The sequence below is a fragment of the Solea solea genome, chromosome 18 (genome assembly GCF_958295425.1).
Source record: "Solea solea chromosome 18, fSolSol10.1, whole genome shotgun sequence".
Taxonomy (NCBI): Eukaryota; Metazoa; Chordata; class Actinopteri; order Pleuronectiformes; family Soleidae; genus Solea; species Solea solea.
The window spans coordinates 12,309,006-12,331,241 of NC_081151.1; the positions used below are offsets into that span (position 1 = coordinate 12,309,006).

At 37.7% G+C, this 22,236-nt stretch overlaps 2 protein-coding genes across 4 annotated transcripts in view; one reads left to right on the top strand and one right to left on the bottom strand.

The window, feature by feature from the left end:
- Positions 1–4,284, bottom strand: part of rbks (ribokinase) — a 42,680-nt gene extending 38,396 nt beyond the window's left edge. Inside the window, exons 1-2 of one of the 3 annotated variants that reach the window (XM_058614508.1) lie at positions 4,204–4,275; positions 1,536–1,597 (exon numbers count right to left, since the gene is read on the bottom strand). In XM_058614508.1, coding sequence (XP_058470491.1) covers positions 1,536–1,594 — 59 coding nt within the window. In that variant the 5' untranslated portion in view covers positions 1,595–1,597; positions 4,204–4,275. Of the gene's footprint in view, positions 1–1,535; positions 1,604–4,203 lie in introns of those variants that run through there. The other 2 variants (XM_058614509.1, XM_058614507.1) reach the window with 2 other exon arrangements.
- Positions 4,285–4,473: 189 nt separating this feature from the next.
- babam2 (BRISC and BRCA1 A complex member 2) overlaps positions 4,474–22,236 on the top strand; it is an 89,456-nt gene continuing 71,693 nt past the window's right edge. Inside the window, exons 1-4 of the mRNA XM_058615140.1 lie at positions 4,474–4,585; positions 5,712–5,867; positions 6,433–6,509; positions 12,628–12,722. Coding sequence (XP_058471123.1) covers positions 5,731–5,867; positions 6,433–6,509; positions 12,628–12,722 — 309 coding nt within the window. The 5' untranslated portion in view covers positions 4,474–4,585; positions 5,712–5,730. The remainder of the gene's footprint in view (positions 4,586–5,711; positions 5,868–6,432; positions 6,510–12,627; positions 12,723–22,236) is intronic.

The window sequence follows — 22,236 nt, forward strand, 5'->3', positions numbered from 1 at the left end:
CATTCCACACTAAGGCTAGGGTAAATTACATTGACGTATTGTTTTCAGTTAACCCATTGTTAACCCTGATGACTAATGATTTGTGGGAATGCATTCTACTTGGCTCAACAAATCTTACCACGTACACACATGATGCAACACTGACACTGACATAAGAGTTATTACAACAGATTGTCTCCACATTTCAGTGGGATCTTTGAAAGCCAAGTTACTGTGGCTAATTCACACCAGTGGTCATTTCAATGACAAGACCATCGATTTCATTTATGACCTTAAATTTGAACATTTTAGAAAGGCAGCTCCTGCAAAAGTGGCAATAAAGTGTTTCTTAATTCAAAGGATTAGAAAGCTGACAATCGGCCCACCATTATTGTCTAATGGTCTAAAAGCTGTTGGGCCAAACAGTATTAGACCAAAGATGTTCTCCCTGTAACAGTTTGGGCTTTTAGCACTGGAGTGCTGAAAATACAGGAGCATTATCTAAGATTAGACCACTTCCTCTATTCTTGAATAGACAGAGCAACACAGTCCATTTCAAACCTTGATGGAAAACACACTTCAGCCCTTAAGCCATATTTTCCACAAGTGTGTATGTCAGAATAACAGCCCTGACGGAAAGTAAAGGCTGTTACAGTTAAAAATAATAAAGGGAAACAATGTTTTAAACAAAGACAATTGATCAGTATGACTTACCCCTCTCCTACGCTTGTTTTACCGTCTAACCTCACACAGGAAGTTTTTTTTCTACCTATAAGAATATGTCTTGCTGCTTATCTTGCCATTTGGCTGGAAACATTTGTTGGCCTCTCACTATCCCCCACACCAAAGTCCATAGAGAAAACCAGCATGTTTTTGCTTGCTGGGACACAGGTTGCTGGTCTACTGTAGTAAGTTTGTCACCTGAGGTAAATCCGAACATGTTTTCTTTACAAAAAGCAGTCTAACTGTGAGACAAATTGGCAAACATATTTTTAAGATGGCAAACCCTTACAATGGCATTTATTTAACAAGAGGAGCATTTTGTTTATTGGCTAAAATCTGCTTGTGCCTGCCTCACTCCTGCTGCTTCTCAGCACAGAGGAGGGCATGGAGCACAGTCAACTAGAAGATGGGACTACTACGTCATACAACCTCAGCCATCCATTTAAAATGGTAAAGGCAGAGGCAAAACATGAACATTTAAATTAAATATGGAGATGATTATAAACGCAGATTAATGCACATTTCAAAATCCATTAACCATATTAGTCAAATCAGTCTCAGACATTTCGTCCAGCATCCCTAATAGCAGAGGTTAACACTGCTCTACATTTCTGAAACACATGTCCTCATATGGCAACGAACAAATGCCCATTGCTTCCTGTTGGGCTCACTTGAGGAAGCAGAGGGGTTTCCTGAACCAGATCTAGCTGGAGGTTTTATACTACGCCTCCTCTAAAAATCTAAGTTTGATTCATGATCAGACAGAGAGTACAGATAAAGCTCTCCCATAATGATTGAATAGACAGGGTTAAATAAGGGTGAAATGTACTCACCTCACTAAGTCGGTCATACAGGAGCCAACCACCATCACATCAAAAGCTTCTGTGGTCATGATCTGCATAAAAAAACAAACACATTTGTTATTTTGACAGTAACAACTGAGCATTCAAGTCTTTTATTGTCTTGAATTTATCAACATTTATCCAACTCTCCGTGAAACCAACTCACAAACAAACCAGGACAAAATCTAAATCACATGGGAAAAGGGAAAATATGAAAACTAGTTTCCCTACAGCTTCCAATCAAAAATCATTGATTTTATTTATCTCCCACATTAGCATGAGCTCAAGTGAAACAAGGCAAGGAAGAAGGTAAAAATAGAGCATTCATCGCTGGCTAAGTTGGAAAGGTTCCAGTCTTACTGGGGGTGGAAGAGGATAGGAGGCATTTCAATGCGACACCACATGAACGCACTGCAGCCCGGCAAAGTCTTTAATTAATTCAATCCTCAGCTTGTATCGGAGCTAATGCTAGTGTGTTAATCTCTTTAAATCTTTTCCTAGGCAGAGGAAGACTTGAAAAGCCTGGCTGCTGGCTGTAGGATGTGTGGAATGTAGGATGGCTCAATTCTCTCTTCTATCGCAAAGTATATTGTTTTCTCTCTGCAGGCATGAAAAACTAGCCTCAAAACCCTCCACTCTTCAACAGAAGCAGAATATTACCAGTCCCACATTGTGCATCCATTTGCAACAGCAGAAAACCTTCCTAAGTTTCCCCTTTGAAACGGAACTATTACGTAACAGCTGACCGACCTAAACAAGTGTAATGTAAAATGTGTTTAATCATTACACATTAACCACAGCTTAACAAAAGGTTTCCTTCAGCCTCAGTAAAACACTATACTTTATCTTGCTAATGAATAAACAAGATGATGATTTAAAGCTGCCTGGATCTATAAAAAAATTGTGGATTAGTAGGTTATTAAAATACTAACATTTTGAAATTGCAGTTCTCTCTGCATCTCTGAAACTCTCCACCAATCCAAAACATTTTAATTGCACTTACTGTCTGACACTCTTTTAGACTACTTATTTTTGTTTGCTATCTTTGTAGAGAGTCGGAGTGTTGTCTGTCTCTATCTGCTCTGTAAGGCAAGAGGAGGTGCAGAGGTGTTGTTCACTCTCAGATCAGTTAATTTGCATTATGCTGAAAGGTTATTATTGAATTATTGATCAACAACACCAACCAACGTCTGCTGTGCTGAAAAATATTAATCGGTGTTCGTCAAACCTGGAAATGACGATGTTCTCAAATGTCTTGTTTTGTCCACAAACCAAAACGATTAACTTTTAATGATTTCTTTGTTATCCAGAAAAAAAGGTTCACATTTAAGAAGCTTAAACAATCGGAAATCTTGTTTTAATCATGATAAAAAGCTTCAAACCGATTGATCGATTATCAAAATAGTTGTCAATTAATTTGGTAACGAATAATAATCGATTAATCGATTAATTGTTTCAGCTCTACATTTAACCCCTTCCTCCAAAACACACAAACACACTTAAACACACACACGTTTACACTTAGGACACTGCATTGATTTCCAGTCAGTTGGATAGCCTTATTCCTAACCTTAACCCCTAACCTAACCACAATTCAAATCTTAGCCCTAAACTTAACCAGTTCCTCAGAAATTAGGACCAGGTTTTGGTCTCCATAAGGTCAGTGTTTATGCAAGAAAATGCCCTAATGAGGTACACTAACACACACACACACACACAAACCTTCACCATCAGTAACATTTCCTAACCTAAAAATATATTGTAACTGAATTTCAAACAGACAAGTCAAACCCTCATGCCCATGACTGCATTGAGTTATTCTGATTCTGATTCACCCACAGAAAAGTGGAATATCCAAGTGTGAATCAGACCAGCTGCTCTCAATTAAAACACCACTGGTCTGACTGCTGGTACTGATACAATGTGTGTCTACACATACTTAAGTACTTAAAGCTGCAGTAGTCAGGATTACACAAACGTGGCTGACATATTACAGACCATCTCCTCAGCTAATGTAAAAATCGTACTTCATATAACAGCTGTGATCCTAATGCAATGCATCCAACTCTTCCAGACTTACGTATGTCCCTTCACCAGGTCTCTCGCACAATTTGATGTACGCAAACTGAAGATGGATAGATGGCTAGCTCCACTGAGTAATTTATTATTGATAAATCAATTATCAATGACTAGCTGAGAATCAAAACAGCAGTTTTCTGCAGCCATCTCACATGACAGATTAATAACAGCTCTGTCTCAGAGTACAGTAGATTTACCAAAGGCTGAAAACAAAGCATTATAAACAATGCATTTGTTGATGTGCTTACCTGTGAGATACAACCATTGATGGTCCTAACCTACGTTTATAATAATCACTGGCCTTATTTGATGTAAATATGCTAATATAAATGAATCATACAATATGCTTTTCAGGAAAATTCTTATTGTGTATGTAACAAATCCATTTTTTATCAGGTGAAAGTCGCAATGTCGCAAATAATACATTTAAAACTGCTGCTCGTGTTTAGCCAGACAAAAATATTTTTTAACTCTGAAAATAAGAAACAAAATGCCTTCAACTCAAAGGGAATATGTGTGAAGGCTTATGTCAAATAAAGCGTGTTAAGTGTGTATTTGAGAAATGAGATATAATAGTTACCTGGAATTATAACTTGGTCTTTAGAAGAAGACTGCTGACAACTGACAACAGAAGTGAAGTTCGAAGTTCACGGAATATCAGCTGGATAATTTGGTAGCCATTGCCAGACTCATTGTTGTCACTAAATCATTACGAACGCACTTAGTATTGAAACAGTATTGATCTATAATTATATTAAATGACAATAACTTTATGAGTGACGATAAATAACTTAGAAATGTGTCTATGGAAATGAAATGACTCCTTTTGTCAACAGGCTGAATCACAGACAGCTAAGTAAGGGTCCATGGAAAGGACCCAAACATCAGAAACCGGAAATTGTGAGAGCATGAAGTAAACATTGAAGTTAACGCTGAAATTATTTTATTTCCTGCTCTTTCAGGTACTTTCAGGTCATATTTCATGTTATTTTTCAAGAGAGATAAGTGTTTGAATTGTGGCGGTGTGACGCATCCTGTGGCAGGCTAATAGTGGCTAACGATACGATGCTTAAGCGTATTGATATAACTGAGGGATTAGATATCAGTCTGTAGTGGTGTAACATTATGCCTTTTCCAGTCACTGTGCCGACTTTATCAGTTCAAATTAAGTCACTTAATTGGCTAAGTTAATTGGGTAAATTAGGCTTGATTATCTCGTAAAGAAAATGGGTATTTTATTCTCAGCATAAATGTCTCTTGACACTTCTCGGTCGTTTACAGAGATGTGGTTTAATCCACCTTCCAGGAACACCGGTGTGAGTTGACAAATTTAAAGCATAAACAAAACAAAAACGTCTTTGTATTATTATGTTTTTTTTATCATATTTTCCTTACAAAAGCGAATCAGTATCTTTACACTAGGGATGAGCCGATATGTTACTTAGGATTAGTATCGGTCTGATACTGGTCAAAATCACTGGATCATATAAAGCACTGATAAAATTTTTAAATCTGATACAATGCAAAAATCCTTTATGTCGCATGCTTCTCTATACACAGACTGTAAAATGTAAATCAAAATCAGCAACAGCATTTTAGCTGAGTTATGTTGTGGGCTATTTAATTCTGCTTTATGGGAGAATAATATGTGTTTCACAGTTGGATAATTATGTCTTTGTAATAGCTTGAAATGGCACAAATGTGTTTTAAACAGCTTTATGGTTTGAAATGTCTAAAATGACTTTCGGATTGATATTAATATTGGCATATACTCGAGTTTGAGATATCGGTATCAGGGACCAAAAAGTGTAATCATGCCATTCCTATTTTACATGATGTAAACATACAATGGATATCAATATAAGGTTTCTACATTGAGAAACAGCAGTGTGTTTAACAAAAAGCACAGTTGACTGGTTCTAAGCTTTCACTCTTTTCTTGTCATGATAATGTTTTTAATCATCACCCAGCCCTAGTGCAGATCTAATTTTAATGGTACAGAAACTAAGGACTGTTTCATCAATGCTTTGAGAAGAATGATTGTGATAAGTTATGTTAAAGCATTTCTGTGTTTCTGTATCTCCACAGATTCCTCGGAGTGGATAAAATGAATAACATATCCCCTGAGGTTGCACTGCTCCGCATCTCACCTGAACTGCGGCCCCTGCTCTGCAGTGTAGTGCGGAACGGCCGAGTGGGACTGGACTCCACCAACTGTCTCCGTGTAACAGACCTCAAAACTGGGTGAGGGGTAGTTCCCCTGTTTTTTTTTTTGTTTTTGTTAATAGCTAAACACAGTGCAATCAAAATATTACATTTTATATTGAAGATATACTCATGAGAAGAAAAAAAAAATGTATATAAACCTTATGGGGCCACATGGACATGCTGGCTGGGTATTAGTTCATTATAAAAAAAAAAAAAAACACTGATAACACTGTCACCAGGTGCATACAATTTAAGTGAGCATAATATGAATTATTTTAAGACACTTAATCCATGCATTGCTATTGCCCATTTGCTGTCACCACACAAAGCAAAGGCTTATTGGACTTGTTTTTTCCTGGATTGCACCTGTGCCATAAATGTCTTTCATTGTTTGTCATAACTCCATTTAAACAGTATTTGGAATTAAATGAAAGCAGTGTATTGGTGCTGTGAGATAGTTCCAACTTTATATTGTGTTCAGTAAAATTGTGTAGTTTAAATAAACATAAACCCTGTGGATACCATTTCTACCTTTTGCTCTGAATATTCAAGGTTGACTGCTGATCTTTCTTTGTCGTTTCCTAATTTACCTCATATTCAGATGTACATCTCTGACCACTGGTCCCTGTTGTGATCGCTTCAAACTTCATATCCCGTATGCTGGAGAAACTCTAAAATGTAAGTGAGCACTCTCTCACTCGCTGTTTTTAATACTGGTTAAATAAAGTCATGTCACCCAGCAATATTCATACACTGCACGCAGGAAGTGATTTGTTTTATGTCAAGACAGACAGAAGCTACAGCAACATTGAGCTAGTAAAAAGAAACAACTGCAAACGGGTTGGAGTATGACTGAAAACCCAAAGACCCTTTCATGAAAAGTTTCAGGAGAATTCTACTGAAACTGAAGGAGCACTGGGCAGCACTTATCTGCGCCCGGGGAGTGATGGGGGATTTGGGTGCCTTGCTTAGGGGCGCATCCATCCTGGGAAGTCCATTTCCTATCCTCTTGGCTATGAGCTGCCAAGAATGAAATCATTTCAATCCTGAATTAATGTTATTTCAAATGAACAAAGTTTAGCCAGTTTAGTTTTGAGAGAGCCACTTCTGTCTCACTGTAGGTCAGTTTTAAGTGATTCAGTGTTTTTTTGAAGTGGGGTCATATGAAGTACTTACTTTAAATGTTCTGATGGTTCAATGTGGTAAGTGGATATTACATTTTTTTAAGTGGCACACAATGTTTTCATGGTATTTATATTGTCCTTGTCAGCTCTGTTTTTTTATTTATATATATATATATATATATATATATATATATATATATATATATATATATATGTATATATATATATATATATATATATATATATATATATATATATATTTTAGAAGATGCATTCGTTCTGGTGGAAATAAACATATACTTCTTGACACTAGATTGAAGATGTGATACAGATATGAATATTAATAAATCTTTCAGGCTGGTGCAGAACTAATTTGATGATCATATTTAGTAATGTTTATTAAAGAGCTTGTTCAGGTTTTGGAATTGGGTTGTATGAGGCACACACTGTGCTGAAAGACAGCAGGAGACAGGCAGGCACACTGTCAGTGAAAACATGGTTACCAGGGGGACACTGGGAAAAACTGATTTTAGCCACTTAACGAAAGGCTCACTACACTATCTTCCTGTTGGACAGCTTTTATAGGAAACTTGAATTTTTGCATTGTAAACCGTTCACTAAAATCCATAGAGCAAATCCAGAATTTGCACTGCAGAACAATGGAGTTCTTGATCCCCTGCATCATCAGTAGTTTCAAATGTGTTGTTTTGTGACTTTGAAATCCTCTGTTCAGATTAACCCAGTGACACAAACGTACCAAATGAGGCAGTAGTAGACCAGCGACACATTTTCCCACAAGCTAAAAATGCAAATTTTCTCTGTAGGCTCTGTTTTTTTTTTTTGTTTTTTTTTTTACCAAAAAAAGTACCTGTTACTATCACTAAGGTAAAAACAAGTAAACCAAGTAGAGACCAGTCGAGTAGTGCTAGAACTGTATGTAGTAGAGCTGTGCACGTACCCAAGATGAAGACTGATTGTGTATATCAACACCCTTAAACATTTTGTATCACCTAGTCATAAATTCATTGCAACAAACCTATTGGCACCATCAACTTGGCAAACAGTAAGACCAAACCCACTGACAAAACTAAAACAACAAGAATATTTTCTGATGATGGTGGTGGCGCTGCGATAATCACTGAAATTATACCAGTAACATGATGTTGTTGTTTGTACCGCTGAACTTTTACCGTAACACTTGCTCACTTCTGAATCAAGTTCCCACATCATAGACTTTTCCTCATGAACGTGCCTTCAAAGGTGCCCAAAGTTAAGTGACTATAATCATGACTTGGATTGATTTTTACTTACTTTTACTGTAATTGTGGTGACTCACGAGACCAATCTGTACACACACACACATCTCTTTCACAAAGGAATTCATTTGTCATGTAAGTGCAAGGCTTTGGAAACAAAGTTTTTTTTGTCATTCTTTGGAAATTACTCATTTTAGGGCCTACAAAACCATGTCAAGCTCACGTACCTGATGTACCTGACCGTTTTTCATGGTAAAGCTATGTAGTCAGTTGCACTTGTAGATTATTTGTGTGCAGTTTCAGACAGTGTCTTCCCCATTTTTTAACCCACTTCAGGACGTTGGCAGCGAATGCTAAATCTGTCAGCTCGATAAGTGATTCAGGTTTTTGTGGAGGATGACTAACTAGTTCACAAGTTCTTTGAACACTCTCTGAGTAATGTGCAGATGTAAACACTAAATGTAAGTCAATGTGTGTTCAAACGGTCTCGTGAGACAATATACAACTTTATTGCACATCATAATAAATTGAATTTCTTTTATCAGGATGATTGTGAATCGGGTAAAATATTCATGTTCTCACATGAATGACTTGAAATGTGCTTTCTGTGCTTTCTATGAAATATGCTTTCTATCTTGCCAACATACAGTTTTAAGCCTCTTTTCCATTGGTCAAAAAACCTGCCAATACCTGCTTACAATCTGTGTCTGCAGTGGGAAGAAATGTGTCCAGCTACAGGGCTGAACAATTAATCCTTTTTTAAATGGAAATCATAATTTGAAACAACTGCATTAGTGAAGCTTAAAGGCTGCAGTTTAATTCCTGTAAACGTTACACATAAACAACTGAAACATAAAATATCTTTGAGTTATCATCCTTGCAATGGGATACAGAGTGGTGAATGTTTCGATGTTGTCACGTAATGCTTAATAATAGGGATGAGCTGATCCGTCCGATACTTGTCAAAATCAGTGGATTTTTGGAAAGAGAAAAATGCAAAATCTGATATCCAAACATCCCATTTATTGCATGAGTCACGTTTTGCAGATATGAAAATAAATCAGCAGCAGCAGAAATTTAAAATGCATGTTACAAATGTGTCCTTAACTGCTTTAAAAGGTGTGAAATTACTGTATCGGTATCGGAAAAAATTGATATCGAGCCATTAACATTTTTAATCTACTATACAGTGAGTATTGAACTGAACCTTGACTTATCTAGCAAAATAAATAAAAAAAAAAAAAATCGCAGTTAAATTTATTCCTTAATTGCTCAGCCCTCAGTCTGGGTTCCTCTATTATTTGTGAGTCAAAGCCCAGGAATGAAACTGTAGAATATGTGTAAAACACCTCAGCCTATTTCATTCTGGCTAAATGTACACATGCACTGACTGGATCAGTCAGACTCTGGACTAAACCTCTGGTTTTCATTGGACTAAAACAATAGTTAAAAAAAAATAATAAAATAATTACTACATACTAATTGTCAGTGCCGTCTATGCGGCTTTCTTCTATTGTGTGTTGCACTTCTGGTTGTTTGTGGCACATTTGTGACTTCAAACATGATTTAAATTGAGAAAAAAAAGAGAGAGGGACTGTTATGATCTTACTGAAAGCTTCAGAGTGTAACTTTAAAAATGTAAATGAGTGTCAGTTACAGTATAAAAATTAAGTATAAAAAGTTTCAGAAGTGGATTCTGCTAATAAAAAAACCAAAATGTAAGATAAAGGGATTTCAATGTGTTGCATATTCAGTGCTAGTTGAGGTTTTAGAGTTAAAAACATATTTAAAGCCTATTTTTTTACAATTGTCGCAATAATACTTATGATAACTATTATATTATGCTGTGGATAATCCTCACATGAAATTCTCATATTGTCTCATTCTTTATCATTTGTGTCAAGCAGTTGTATTTGGCGTAAGACGCTTGTGCACTGGGGGAAAAAACCTGTGGTTTCTAAGAGGAAGCTGTTTAACTTAGTTTGCATAATTGTCTAAAACGCTATTTGTGCAGAAATGACTGTGACCCGTCTCAGGATGTTGTGGCCAGACTTGAGGAATGCGTATATGTCAGGTGTAAATAATAAGCAATGCAACACAGTCATGTAGTGACATGTAAGAGTGGTTGTCAACATCGGGGTGATTACAGGATGACATTTCAGTCCTTATTTTACCTCAACACCAGTGTTGTTCTTGTAAAGCCCATGAACTCTAATGGGTGGTTGGATTTACCAGGAACAATTGAAATAAATACTGGATTTTGTTTGGTGTGATTGAGCCAAGTCATTGAGACTATCTTTACCTTGGAGGTGATATAAAGTAGACAGCTGTTGTAGCTGCTGTACTTAAACGTGTGTTTTTTTGGGCTTCTCTCTGACTGTGAACTGAATATCAGGGTTTTGAGGACATCATCAACTTTAGTGTTTGTAAAATACTGATCACAATTTCCCATCCTTGTATTAGAGTGTAGTAGTTACCATTTTGATGGTGTGGTCATGCTCCACCAAACCTATAACATAGGGAATATTTTGTTGGGCACCTTATGGCCTATAGTGGAAAGGAAACTTGGCCTGTAACTGGAGGGTTGCTGGGTTCAATCTCAACTGGCCAAGGGCTGTCCCCATTGCTCCCCATTGGGTTAATTTAGTATACTCGTAGTGCTGGTCCCAAGCCCTGACAAATGAGTGAAAACATTTTATGCCAAATCAAATATGTTTGTGAATCAAATTGTGAATCAAATTGTAAACAATTCCATTCCATATTTGACCTAAATTGTTTAGCCCTACTGATTAGACAAATGCTTTGACTAATTCCCTTTCATAGACTGTATTTAAAAAAAAAAAAAAAAAAGATCTCGTATTCCAGTTCCCTCCTGATGCCAACCAGGAAATGGTAAGAAATGGACTAGCCACTAGGGAGCAACACTGCTGGTTACTATGTATTTAAATGGTGGTCTATGCGAAAATAAGCTTCTAATTTTCTTTTGCTTCATAATATCAGTTAACATTTTCCTGACGAGTTAATAGTTTCAATCTGTGGTTTCTTCTTTAAAAGATTATGGTGCACAATGTTGTATGTGAGATATTTGAACACCAGTGTGATTGATAGCTAGTATCGTCCAAAAGGAGCCAGCCTGAGCTTCCGTTTGCTAAACGTCAACATAGCGCCATTGTGCACATTGTGAATCTAGGCTTAAACACGGATATTCTGATGATTTTGAGTGATGTCACGACCTGTTGCTACTTTGTCTTTCAACAGAAATTCACATATGGTGGTTGTCGTAGGCTAGCAGTGAGCTTAGCAGCAATGAAGTAAGAAACAAATAAGACTCTGGTGAAAGTTCCTTCACCGTGACCGCCTTAGTTATTATGGAATTACTGATCAATAATGCCAAAAAAAAAGCCTGCCTATTCTAGCTTTAAAAGAGGGCCTTGGGTTGTAAGACCATTGGCACTTAATGCTGCCCAAGCTCCCTCCACCTCACCACTGAAGCTGGTACTACTAAGCAAAAAATTGCAGCCTTTGTTGTTTTATACTGTATATTATGACCCCATGTCTTCAATAACATCTCTGACTGGAGTAGAAGACAAACTTTGTCAAGCCATGTTATGCAGTCGACTATGGAGCCACTCAGACTGCACAAAGAAAGTGGTGTCTTATGTTCTAACCTGTTGCACTGAGGAGCCTTGTTTTTTTTTTTTTTTCTGTCTGGATCCGTGCCAGTACATATCTGACAAAGTTCCAGTAGTTTCTAACAGATTTACAGCTCATCCTCTCCTCGTTTGACTCTTCTCCACTGGGAAAACACTTCCACATGTGTATGTTTGTCTCTTCTTGCTGTCGCTAGAACAATGAGGGGAAAAAAAAAAAGCAGAACAGAACAGTCTAGCAGACATAAATAGAATTGTGTAACATGATAAGAGAACATTGTGAACCAGTCTAAGCAATGTGTGTTATTTAATTGTGTTATGACTCTTTGTCTTTGCCTCAGTGAGGGCCATTTCCAGCTATTGTTTTTGTTTTATTTTACCTGACTGCAGCTATTTTAATTGGTTGGTATAACCTTTTTTATTCAGTATTACTTTGACAGAATACAACGCAAAACCAAGTATACTAGATTCAAATGCATTTGTTTATACACAACAGACCTGTTTGTCAGGATCTGAATGGCTTTGAAGTTCAAATATGTTTTAGTTTATTTTGTTCAGTCTCAGACTGCAGTCACTTAAAAAAAGAAGAAGAAGAAAGAAAACTACCATAACAAGCCTTTTATTATCAAACTGTTGCCACCACAGTTTCTCTTGTTTCACTGTACCAGTGTACCAATGAAATCTAAGTCAGACTTAGGAAGTGATGATGGACATGTCAGTCATTAACCAGCTCATTGTCTTTTCTTTTTTTTTTTCTCTTTCACAGGGGATATCATATTCAATGCACAGTTCCCAGAATTACCTCCAGATTTCATTTTTGGTGAAGATGGCGAGTTTCTCCCCGAACCCTCAGAGCTACCGGTGAGTATCTTGCCTTATCTAATGATTTTAAGCTGCTTTCACACACATCTGGATAGTTTGTATTTGAGAAGGCCAATGTCCACAGAAGTTCTCTTGACAGTTTCTCATATGAGTCCACATGAGAAGGCAGCATGAGAAACTATATAAACTAACAAGACGCATCACCAAGGAAACGGTGTGAGACACAGACGATCATGCTTACTGAATATAAGACAAGGAAAACTGATTTTAGCCACTTGATTTATTGCTTAAGGCTAAATTTAATAAGATTTTATCGAGATCACCTCATGACATCCATACCTTCTTAAGCCTATAATAACTTAATATTGTATTCGCCATTTTATCTCTACATCAGACAGCCTTCTCTGCCTGGACACTGAAGCTTCTTAACTGTTCGCTCTCTGCACCAAAGTCCATAGAGATAACCAATGTTTTTAGTTTGTAGGTAGGGACTTGTTTTCCCCAAGTTTGTGTCACTAAGGTCAATCTAAATGAAGGATTTGAAACAGCAGAATGACAGATCTGGTTTTCTCTATGGACTTTGGTGTGGGGACTGAGCACTTTACTCAGCGACATAATCTGCAGTCTCCAGCCAGAAAAGGCTGTCTAACATCAAAGAAAAATTGTCAATCATGATGTGAGTGTACCTCTAATGTGAGCCTCTTTTTAAAAAGCTAAAACGTGGTGAGAGTGAGCTGGTTGTTGAGGCACGCCCGGTGCAGTTAGTACTGACTACACACCACTGTCTCATACAGCCACACACAAAAGCCTGAATTACTCCATAAATTAAGCGCAGCAGGTGCACATGGAAGCTTAATAGATAATTTGCAAGTCAGCACAGGGCAAACCGTGACAGTGACTACAGATCTCGAATGCAGCATTATAGCAAAAATGCTAGGCTATGATTTCTTATGTGAACTCTAAATGTTTTTGTTTCATTATAAAACTGAAGTGCAGCAACAATTTTTTTGTTTGTTTTTTTAAATCTGAAAACAGGTATTGGGTGCTGTTTATTCCCTGGAGGAATTTAAAAGGCTAATTGCTGTTATTATGTACAATACTTATTACTATATGAAAACACTTTTATTCCTTTCTGCTTGTTGAAGCCAGATCATGTCAGATTAGTGCCACTGAGTGATCCTAACTGTCAGACAGATGCCTCAAATTAATGATCATATCTTTACACATCTCAAGTGAGGGAGGAGCTGAATGAAGCAGTGCCACACACCCTTTGACAAAGCAAGCAAATGTGTTAACAGCTTTAGGGATGTGGTGTTAGACAGCTGCAATAACAAAGGTCTAATAATTAGCATTTGCATTTCATCGAGTCATGAACTCAGTTATTTTCTGTTACTTCAATTGTGAAACAATGATTCACATGGACGTTTTTTTAAAACAGATGAATTGTGCTGCAGGGCTGTTCATAAAAACCATCAATATTACCCAGCAGTCAGATGGAAATGTTAGAGGAAATTCTACCTTGAAGGGACATTTGTGGCATTAGTTTGTCCTCCATTTGTGTAGTCATAACTTTAAAACATTAACATTGTGTTTCCAGCGCTGCATTGTGTTATAACTTTTTAGCAGAAAATGCAGAGTCAGTTGTATCCAGACTTTGCAACTTTGAGAACTGGTTTTCAGGCTCTGATTGCATCAGCAGTGTTAAGTTTCCAACAAGGTGTGGTTTTAATGTTTATATACTGATACAAGTTGCTGCTTGAGAAAAAAGTAGCTTCAAGGAGATGATACGTTCCAGATGAGCTGTGTTCATGTTTCATTCTCCAGCCTTCTTGTGTTTCACTCTGACAGTCTGAGCTTGGTGTTTTGGGATCATGAGTTATTAAGTGATTGCCGTTGAGTTTTACAAAGGCATAATTATTAAGTGTCAGACAAAAGTTGTTATTGTGGAAAATGAAGTTAAGTTATAATCAGGTTTGGGCCAATGAAATCTTAATCTTGGATCAATAAAGTCACCCAGTTTTAACATTAGGCCTTATTTCACTTAACATTACAATATAAGATAACTTGAAATGTGCCCTCATGTTGCTACTGCTGGAATGTTCAGCTGACGCATACATGAAAACAACTTTAATTTGAAGTTCCACAACCGTTTCCAAAAGGCACTTTTATACTGATCAAAGTGCAACTCACTCTCTGTGGCCAAGTCATAAAATCTCTGCAATCATAACAACAAGGCTGTTACTGAATTATATGTATGCTCATTTCAGCCTGACCTACATTTTATTTTCAATCATTCTACATTATGCTTCTATGACAGTAAAGCAGTGCATATGTTGCACTGGGCAAGGCTCACACAATCACAAACATTAGTTTTCACAAATATGTATTTATTTATTTTTTCAAAATTTGCTCACAGTATATCATTGAATTTAGAATATGTGTTTACTGACCAGGAGTTTTATTTGTGCACAGGCTAGCTAACCACATTCTTTATTTATTAATGTTTATTTTTTATGTATTACCTTTACCCTGATTGTCTTTGCTGCTGTAACAATGCAAATTTCCCGGTTGCAGGACTAATAAAAGATTATCTTATCTTATCTTATCTTGATGGGCTGTAAGTCAACTTTTTCAACAAGAAATCCCTCCTGTTACATTGGTATTAGCTAATTCATTTATAATTAATGAGCTTATGTATTGAAAACAGCCCTGCAGTTTGTGTTGGGAGACTGCAAAGTTAAGTTTAGTTTGCAGTGAAATGTTTGACTCAGCAATTTGCAATAATTCCCATGGGTTGGGTTGTAATCTTTTAAGGTGCTACAATAAAACTGAAATGTTAATTTTTTTTCTCAGTTATTATTGTTTTATTTGGAAATTTCGGCAATTACAAAATATATGGAATATCAACATTGCACATATAATAATGTACATTTACTTAATATGAATGCACACTTTATCCATATTTTTTCACTCATTACATTTACATGACATTAGAAAAGAAAAACTTTTAAATATATGCACAATATTCTCAAGGTTTTCAATCTGCACAGCACATAATCTGCTTTTAATGATATCCTTTTAGCTGCTGACTCTGGTGACTGTATTATTCTTGTGCTTTTAGATGTAATTGCTGCTTTTAACACAGTGGACCATGAGAACTCAATCTCTCGCTTAGAGCAGTGGGTGGGCAGTCCTGTACTCCTACAATACTGGAGTGGTTCAGGTCCTACTTGGCAGATCAAACGTTCTGTGTCAACCTTGGGGACACTGTATCCTCCTCTGCTCCTTTCTCGTGTGGCGTCCCTCAGGACTCAGTTTTAGGCCCTCTACACTTCTCTCTATCTGCTCCCACTTGGCTCTATAATTAGGAGGCATGTCATTTCCACACTCATGCAGATGAGTTTCAGATTTATGTGTCCCTTAAAAGAAAAAAAAAAAAGCCTATTTCATCCAATAATTTCTTAGGTGTCTTGATGACATAAAGGCCTGTATGGTTCTTAACCTTTTAAATTGTGAGTTAAAAGCAGTCATGGTTTTTGGTGGCTCCACTGGGACTCCCCCGTATGTCTTAGTGTATCAAGCCAACCATCAATAACGTAGGATTAAAAATTGATTCAACAGAAATTCAACAGTCAGATTGGGACTATCGTGGAATCAAGCTTTTTCCAGTTGAGGCAGCTGGACAAAATAAAGCCAATTCTCTCACGGCAGCACTTTGAAAACAGTAATCCACTCCTTTGTCACCCTTTGGCTGGATCACTGTAATGCACTTTATGTGGGGATTATTGGGTTGCTCATCTTCAGATGGTGCAAAGCTGGCATTCGTGAATATGAGCACATTTTCCCCATTTTAGCGTCACTCCACTGGCTGCCCATACATGTTAGGATTTTACTTTTATTTGTTTTTAAATCCCTTAATGGCCTTGCCCTGCCCTACCTCTCTGAGCTGCTACACCTTCACACACCTTCACTCACTCAGGTCACCTGATCAGCTGCTCCTAGTGTGCTAAAAATGAAATGCAAGCTCAGAGGTGACCGTGTGTTTGCTGTTGTGGCCGCTTAACGGTTGAATGATCTGCGTACATTAGACAGGTTGTGTTTTAAAATCTCTTCTTAAAACGCATCTCTTTTCATTGGCTTTTGTGGTTTATTGTATGGCTGTTACTTTTACCCATGTAAAGTTGGCTTGGGTTGGATTGGATTTAACATGTTAGTCCAACATAACTAAATAGTACTAAATCTAATTTCTCAAAGTCAGACTAACACACCCAGATAATGTGGTTAGGAATCAAATTACTACTGCCTGTTTACATTTAGTTAGACCAGAGTCGCACCCAAGCTGGCCAAGGACCTCCCCAGTTCTCACTCCCAGTTTAAATAAATAATAATACAACAGCAACAAAAACTTGACGTGGAGACCAATTTTGTGCTTGATTAGCTAAATTAATTTAAGTTTAACGTTAATGGATGACACAAAGCCTCAGATTGACACTCAGCATGCTAACATAAACCCGAAATGGCACACTTCATCAGTTTCTACACTACTGATTGTATACTGAGACAAGAACAGTCGTCACATTTAATGGTGTATGCTACACCCATAGCTTGACCTAATGGACCATATGCACAGAATGTCACCTACAACTTCCACTAAAATATAAGCCAGGTCTTTACCTCCGGTCAGTTGTCACTAATAGGGCTGCAGCGATAATTTGATTATTAATCGATTAATTGATTAGATTTTCTGACATTTTACAGATCAAACATGTACTCGATTCATGGAGAAACAGATAATCAGAGAAACAATCGCTTAGCCTTTATAAGTACTCTTGGTAACTTCTGCACATACTGACTGAAAAACATCTCTGCATTTTTGGCTGACAGCCTACCGGAAGCTTACCGACCGACTGTTATCCTTACTGTCTGACCTGAAATGCTGTCACTGCACCAAGTACTGGCTGATCTAACTACTCAGTATTTATGTCAACACTGTAAAAACTGACTAAGTATATATTTTGACTTTAGGAGATTGCTAGGCCTTGCTGGTGATCTACAGAGTACTTCCTCGTTGTTGTCGTCGTCGCTGTTATGGTAGTACGATTTTAGTTAACCAGTGTTATTTTTGAAGCAGCCTAGCACGGAGAAGCTAAATTCCCCTGCTTGTGTCAGGGTCTGGGAGTAAAGAGGGGGAGTATTGCTCACCCTCTCATAAATCCAGCTGTGCTCATGAGGGGAATTACCTCTTCTGAGCCAGTGCCTGGCAGCTTGTTGCTTGTTTATTTTCTCACTTTACGGTCTAGCTGTGTTTTGCTGTTAAGGTTTTCATAACTCTCCTTCGGCTGTCTCGCTGTCTGAAAATCTCTCCCACTCTCTCCTGGTTTCCTGTACATCCCCCTTTAAAAGGTCTAAATTCCCAGCAATAACTTAGAACCCCCTACCCCTCCCCCCCCCACCACACACACACACACACACACACTCACACATACACATATTCCACGGAACACTGTTACCATCACTGTGAGGAATTATTTTTACAACTAATGGAGCAGTTCCCCATACTTTTTTTGAAGTAACAATCTGAAATGATTCCTCATGTTTAGTGGCAAGTGAAATATTGTAAACCATTAATGTATAAAAAGTTACATCAACATAGTTCATTAGCAGGCTGTGTTATTTTTTTTTTAATCTATTTGCTGGGGCTAATTCTGGATCCTCTGTCCGTGGCTGGTTGAATTCCTGATACCTCAGCAGCACATTGCTCTTGTTTACAGCCAGCCAAGGCTATCATTAACTTCTCTGTTTAGACATGTGTTTTTCCCCACTGGGCCACATCAGGCCTTGAACAGGTTTCTTATCCATGACAGAAAAAAGGGACAGTGCAAAAATGTGCATGTAGTGAACACACATGTAAAATGTAATGCAATTGCATGATTCTAGTTACCATATCCTGAAACAAAGACTCATTTATTAAAACATGAACATGAAGGTAACAGTACAGAACAGAAAATAGAACTATCATATATTTTATTTTTAGTGAACCTAACTTGTCAAAATGTCCAAGTTGTAATAATTTTCATAATCAATTAATATATATAATATTATATTCTGTTAAGCATTAGTTTGGTCCATAAAATGTTATGATGATGCTCTCAAATGTCTTTATTAACTATGCAGTACACCTTGCTTTACGATTCAACACCTTGCACACCTTGGCTATAATGAGTGGTTATTTGACTGACTGTTGCAAGATAATGGGGCCTTTCCATCATTTCAAACCAGTCTGGTCACTCTACTTTGACATCAACAAGACATTTTCTCTCAGAAAACTGCTGCTCACTAGATATGTTTTGTTTTGTTTTTTGGACCATTCTCTGTAAACTATAGGGATGGTTGCGTGTGAATTATCATTTTCTGAAGTACTCCGACCACCAACCAGGGCATGGCATGTTCAAAGTCACTTTAATCACTTTCTTGACCATGTCTACATGCCTAAATTCATTTACTTACTGCCATGTGATTAGTTCATTAAAGATTTGCATTAATAAGCAGTTGAACTGGTGTATGTACCTAACAAAGTGGCAGTCAGTGTTCAAATCTTTTACATAGCAGGGGGGTAGGTCTGGTAGTGAATCTGACACCAGTTGCAGCTAAGAGGAAAATCCCCATTGCAGGCTAGTGTATCCGTATGCATGAAGGAGTTGCATCTCATGGGTAGAATGGACCCATCAAATCACACAAAGCCACACAAGGGAGGTGGATCTCAGATGATGGACCCATGAAATTACACAAAACCACACAAGAGGTACCAAGGTAACGCTGCTCTGTTCTGGGCACTGTGAGCGCAGAACGTCCACATTATTTTACATATTTATAGTTTGCCCTACAGGTGTAAACTATAAATATGTCAGATATTGATACATAAACCATTTTAAAATTCTAAATGACACATTTCTCGCCTCAAATGACACAGAAAAAAGTTTTATTTCTAGTTTTAACTTCAATTGTGTTTTCTCCATAGATGATGAAATGAGCAATTGACAGTTTAACTGTACCAGCTGTGTGTAAATACGTAGAGGCCTCATGAACACAAGTCCTGCCTCTGAGATTCCCCTCTGTCTTGCATCTTGCAGACGGACTTTTCTCATTGCAGGTGCTGTAATAAGGTACTCCTACTGCACTTCAAGCGCTAGCCAATCAAATCATGTTTACCATTTAGCCCAAAACACTCCCTGGTACCAATGTTTCTGTCCATTAAAGTTCAGCCAACAGTGGGGAGATACAACGGACATCACATCATCATCACTGTAGCATCATTAGCAACTCCTGCTGTGTAGTTAACATTACAACCTCAAGCACCAAGTCAGACCCGCCCACTGCCAAGTGTTAACATGACATGTTTGTGTGAATCCAGTGTGAGAGACAAAGAAACAAAGAGACAGAGTGGGAGAAGCTGCCAGGACTATGGCAATTTATTACTTTTGACATTTTTCACATTCTTAGACATGAGATAAATGCTGCTAAGTTTATTTTTCATCCGGAGTTTCATCCGGAGTTTCTTCATTTTGTTTTTTTGATTACCTATTGTGTATTTAATGTTTAATTTATACATTATTTTCCTTTAAAATAAAACTGCATTCATATTGGGTTGTTTACCATCTTCACGAGACAAACCCATTCAAATGCTCCAAAAGTACTTTTTTTTTTTAATAATTATCAAAGCAATCACAAATTTTATAGAAAGACCCCATCCCAAACAGTAACTTTAGGTCAACACAGTCACACCATTACAAGTATAAAGGCCACATACCATAACCTCTGCCTTTATCCAATGTAAAAGTACAAACCAGGATCAACCATTCTGTTCAACTTTTCTCATGTGGTGGAGGAGAATGTGTATAAAATAACTTCAGCAGTGAACTTAGTGACAGTAATACAACAGCAGTAATACCCACGACTTGCTGGGAAAAAATGACTAGAGAGCAGGAAATGACAAAGTCTGTGAGAGGAAGGGAGAGAACTGTTACACGGAAGATGCACTATTGCTTCACATCAGCATTTTTTCTGCCCCAATTCAGTAAGTTATGATGAAAGAACTACACATTTGGTACAGATATTTGCATTTGCAAGTACTACATTCAGTTCACATGTGATTGTATCAATTCCCAGTCCCCTGTCCTGATTTGTTGTAGACACTGCCTGACATGGAATAGAATGAAAATAAAAATATGTAAAGTGAGTGTATACATTACCAGTCAAAAGTGTCGACACACCTTCTCATTTAATGTTTTTTTTCTTTATTTTCATGACTATTTGCATTGTAGATTCTCACTGAAGGCATCACAACTATGAATGAATGCACATGGAACTATGTAGTAAACAAAAAAGTGTGAAATATCTCAAAACCTTTTTTATATTTTAGATTCTTCAAAATAGCCACCCTTTGCTTTGATTACTGCTTTGCACACTTGTGGCATTCTCTCGATGAGCTTCATGAGGTAGTCACCTGAAATGGTTTTCCAACAGTCTTGAAAGAGTTCCCAGAGATGCTGAGCACTTTTTGGCCCTTTTGCCTTCACTCTGCGATCTTACTCATCCCAAACCATCTCGACCCATTATCATTGGGTTTAGGTCAGGTGACTGTGGAGGCCAGATCATCTGGCGCAGCACTCCATCACTCTCCTTCTTGGTCAAAAAGCCTTGACACAGCCAGGAGGTGTGTTTGGGGTCATTGTCCTTTTGAAAAATAAATGATGGTCCAACTAAACACAAACTGGATGGGATGGCATGATGCTGCAGGATGCTGTGGTAGTCATGCTGGTTCAGTGTGCCTTCAATTTGAATAAATCCCCAACAGTGTCACTAGCAGAGCACCCCCAAACCATCACACCTCCTCCTCCATGCTTCACGGTTGGAACCATGCATGCAGAGACCATCCGTTCACCCGTCTTTAGACTCATCAGACTAAAGCACATATTTCCACTGGTCTAATGTCCACTCCTTGTGTTTCTTGACCCAAACAAATCTCTTCTGCTTGTTGCTTTTCCTTAGTTTTTTTTAGATTTTTAGCAGCTATTTGACCATAAAGGCCTGCTTTGCGCAGTCTCCTCTGAACAGTTTATGTAGACATGTGTCTGCTACTAGAACTCTGTGTGGCATTCATCTGGGCTCTAATCAGAGGTGCTGTTAACTTGCGATTGCTGAGGCTGGTGACTCAGATGAACTTATCCTCAGCAGCAGAGGTTACTCTTGGTCTTCCTTTCCTGGGGCGGTCCACATGTGAGCCAGTTTCGTCATAGCGCTTGATGGTTTTTTGCGACTGCACTTGGTGACACATTCAAAGTTTTTGCAATTTTCCGGACTGACTACTGACGACTTTCTCAAAGTAATGATGGACTGTTGTTTTTCTTTACTTAGCTGATTGGTTCTTGCCATAATATGAATTCTAACAGTTGTCAAATAGGGCTTCCAAGCTGTGTACCAACCTGACTTCTGCACAACACAAATGATGGTCCCAACCCTATTAAGAAGGCAAGAAATTCCAAAAATGAACCCA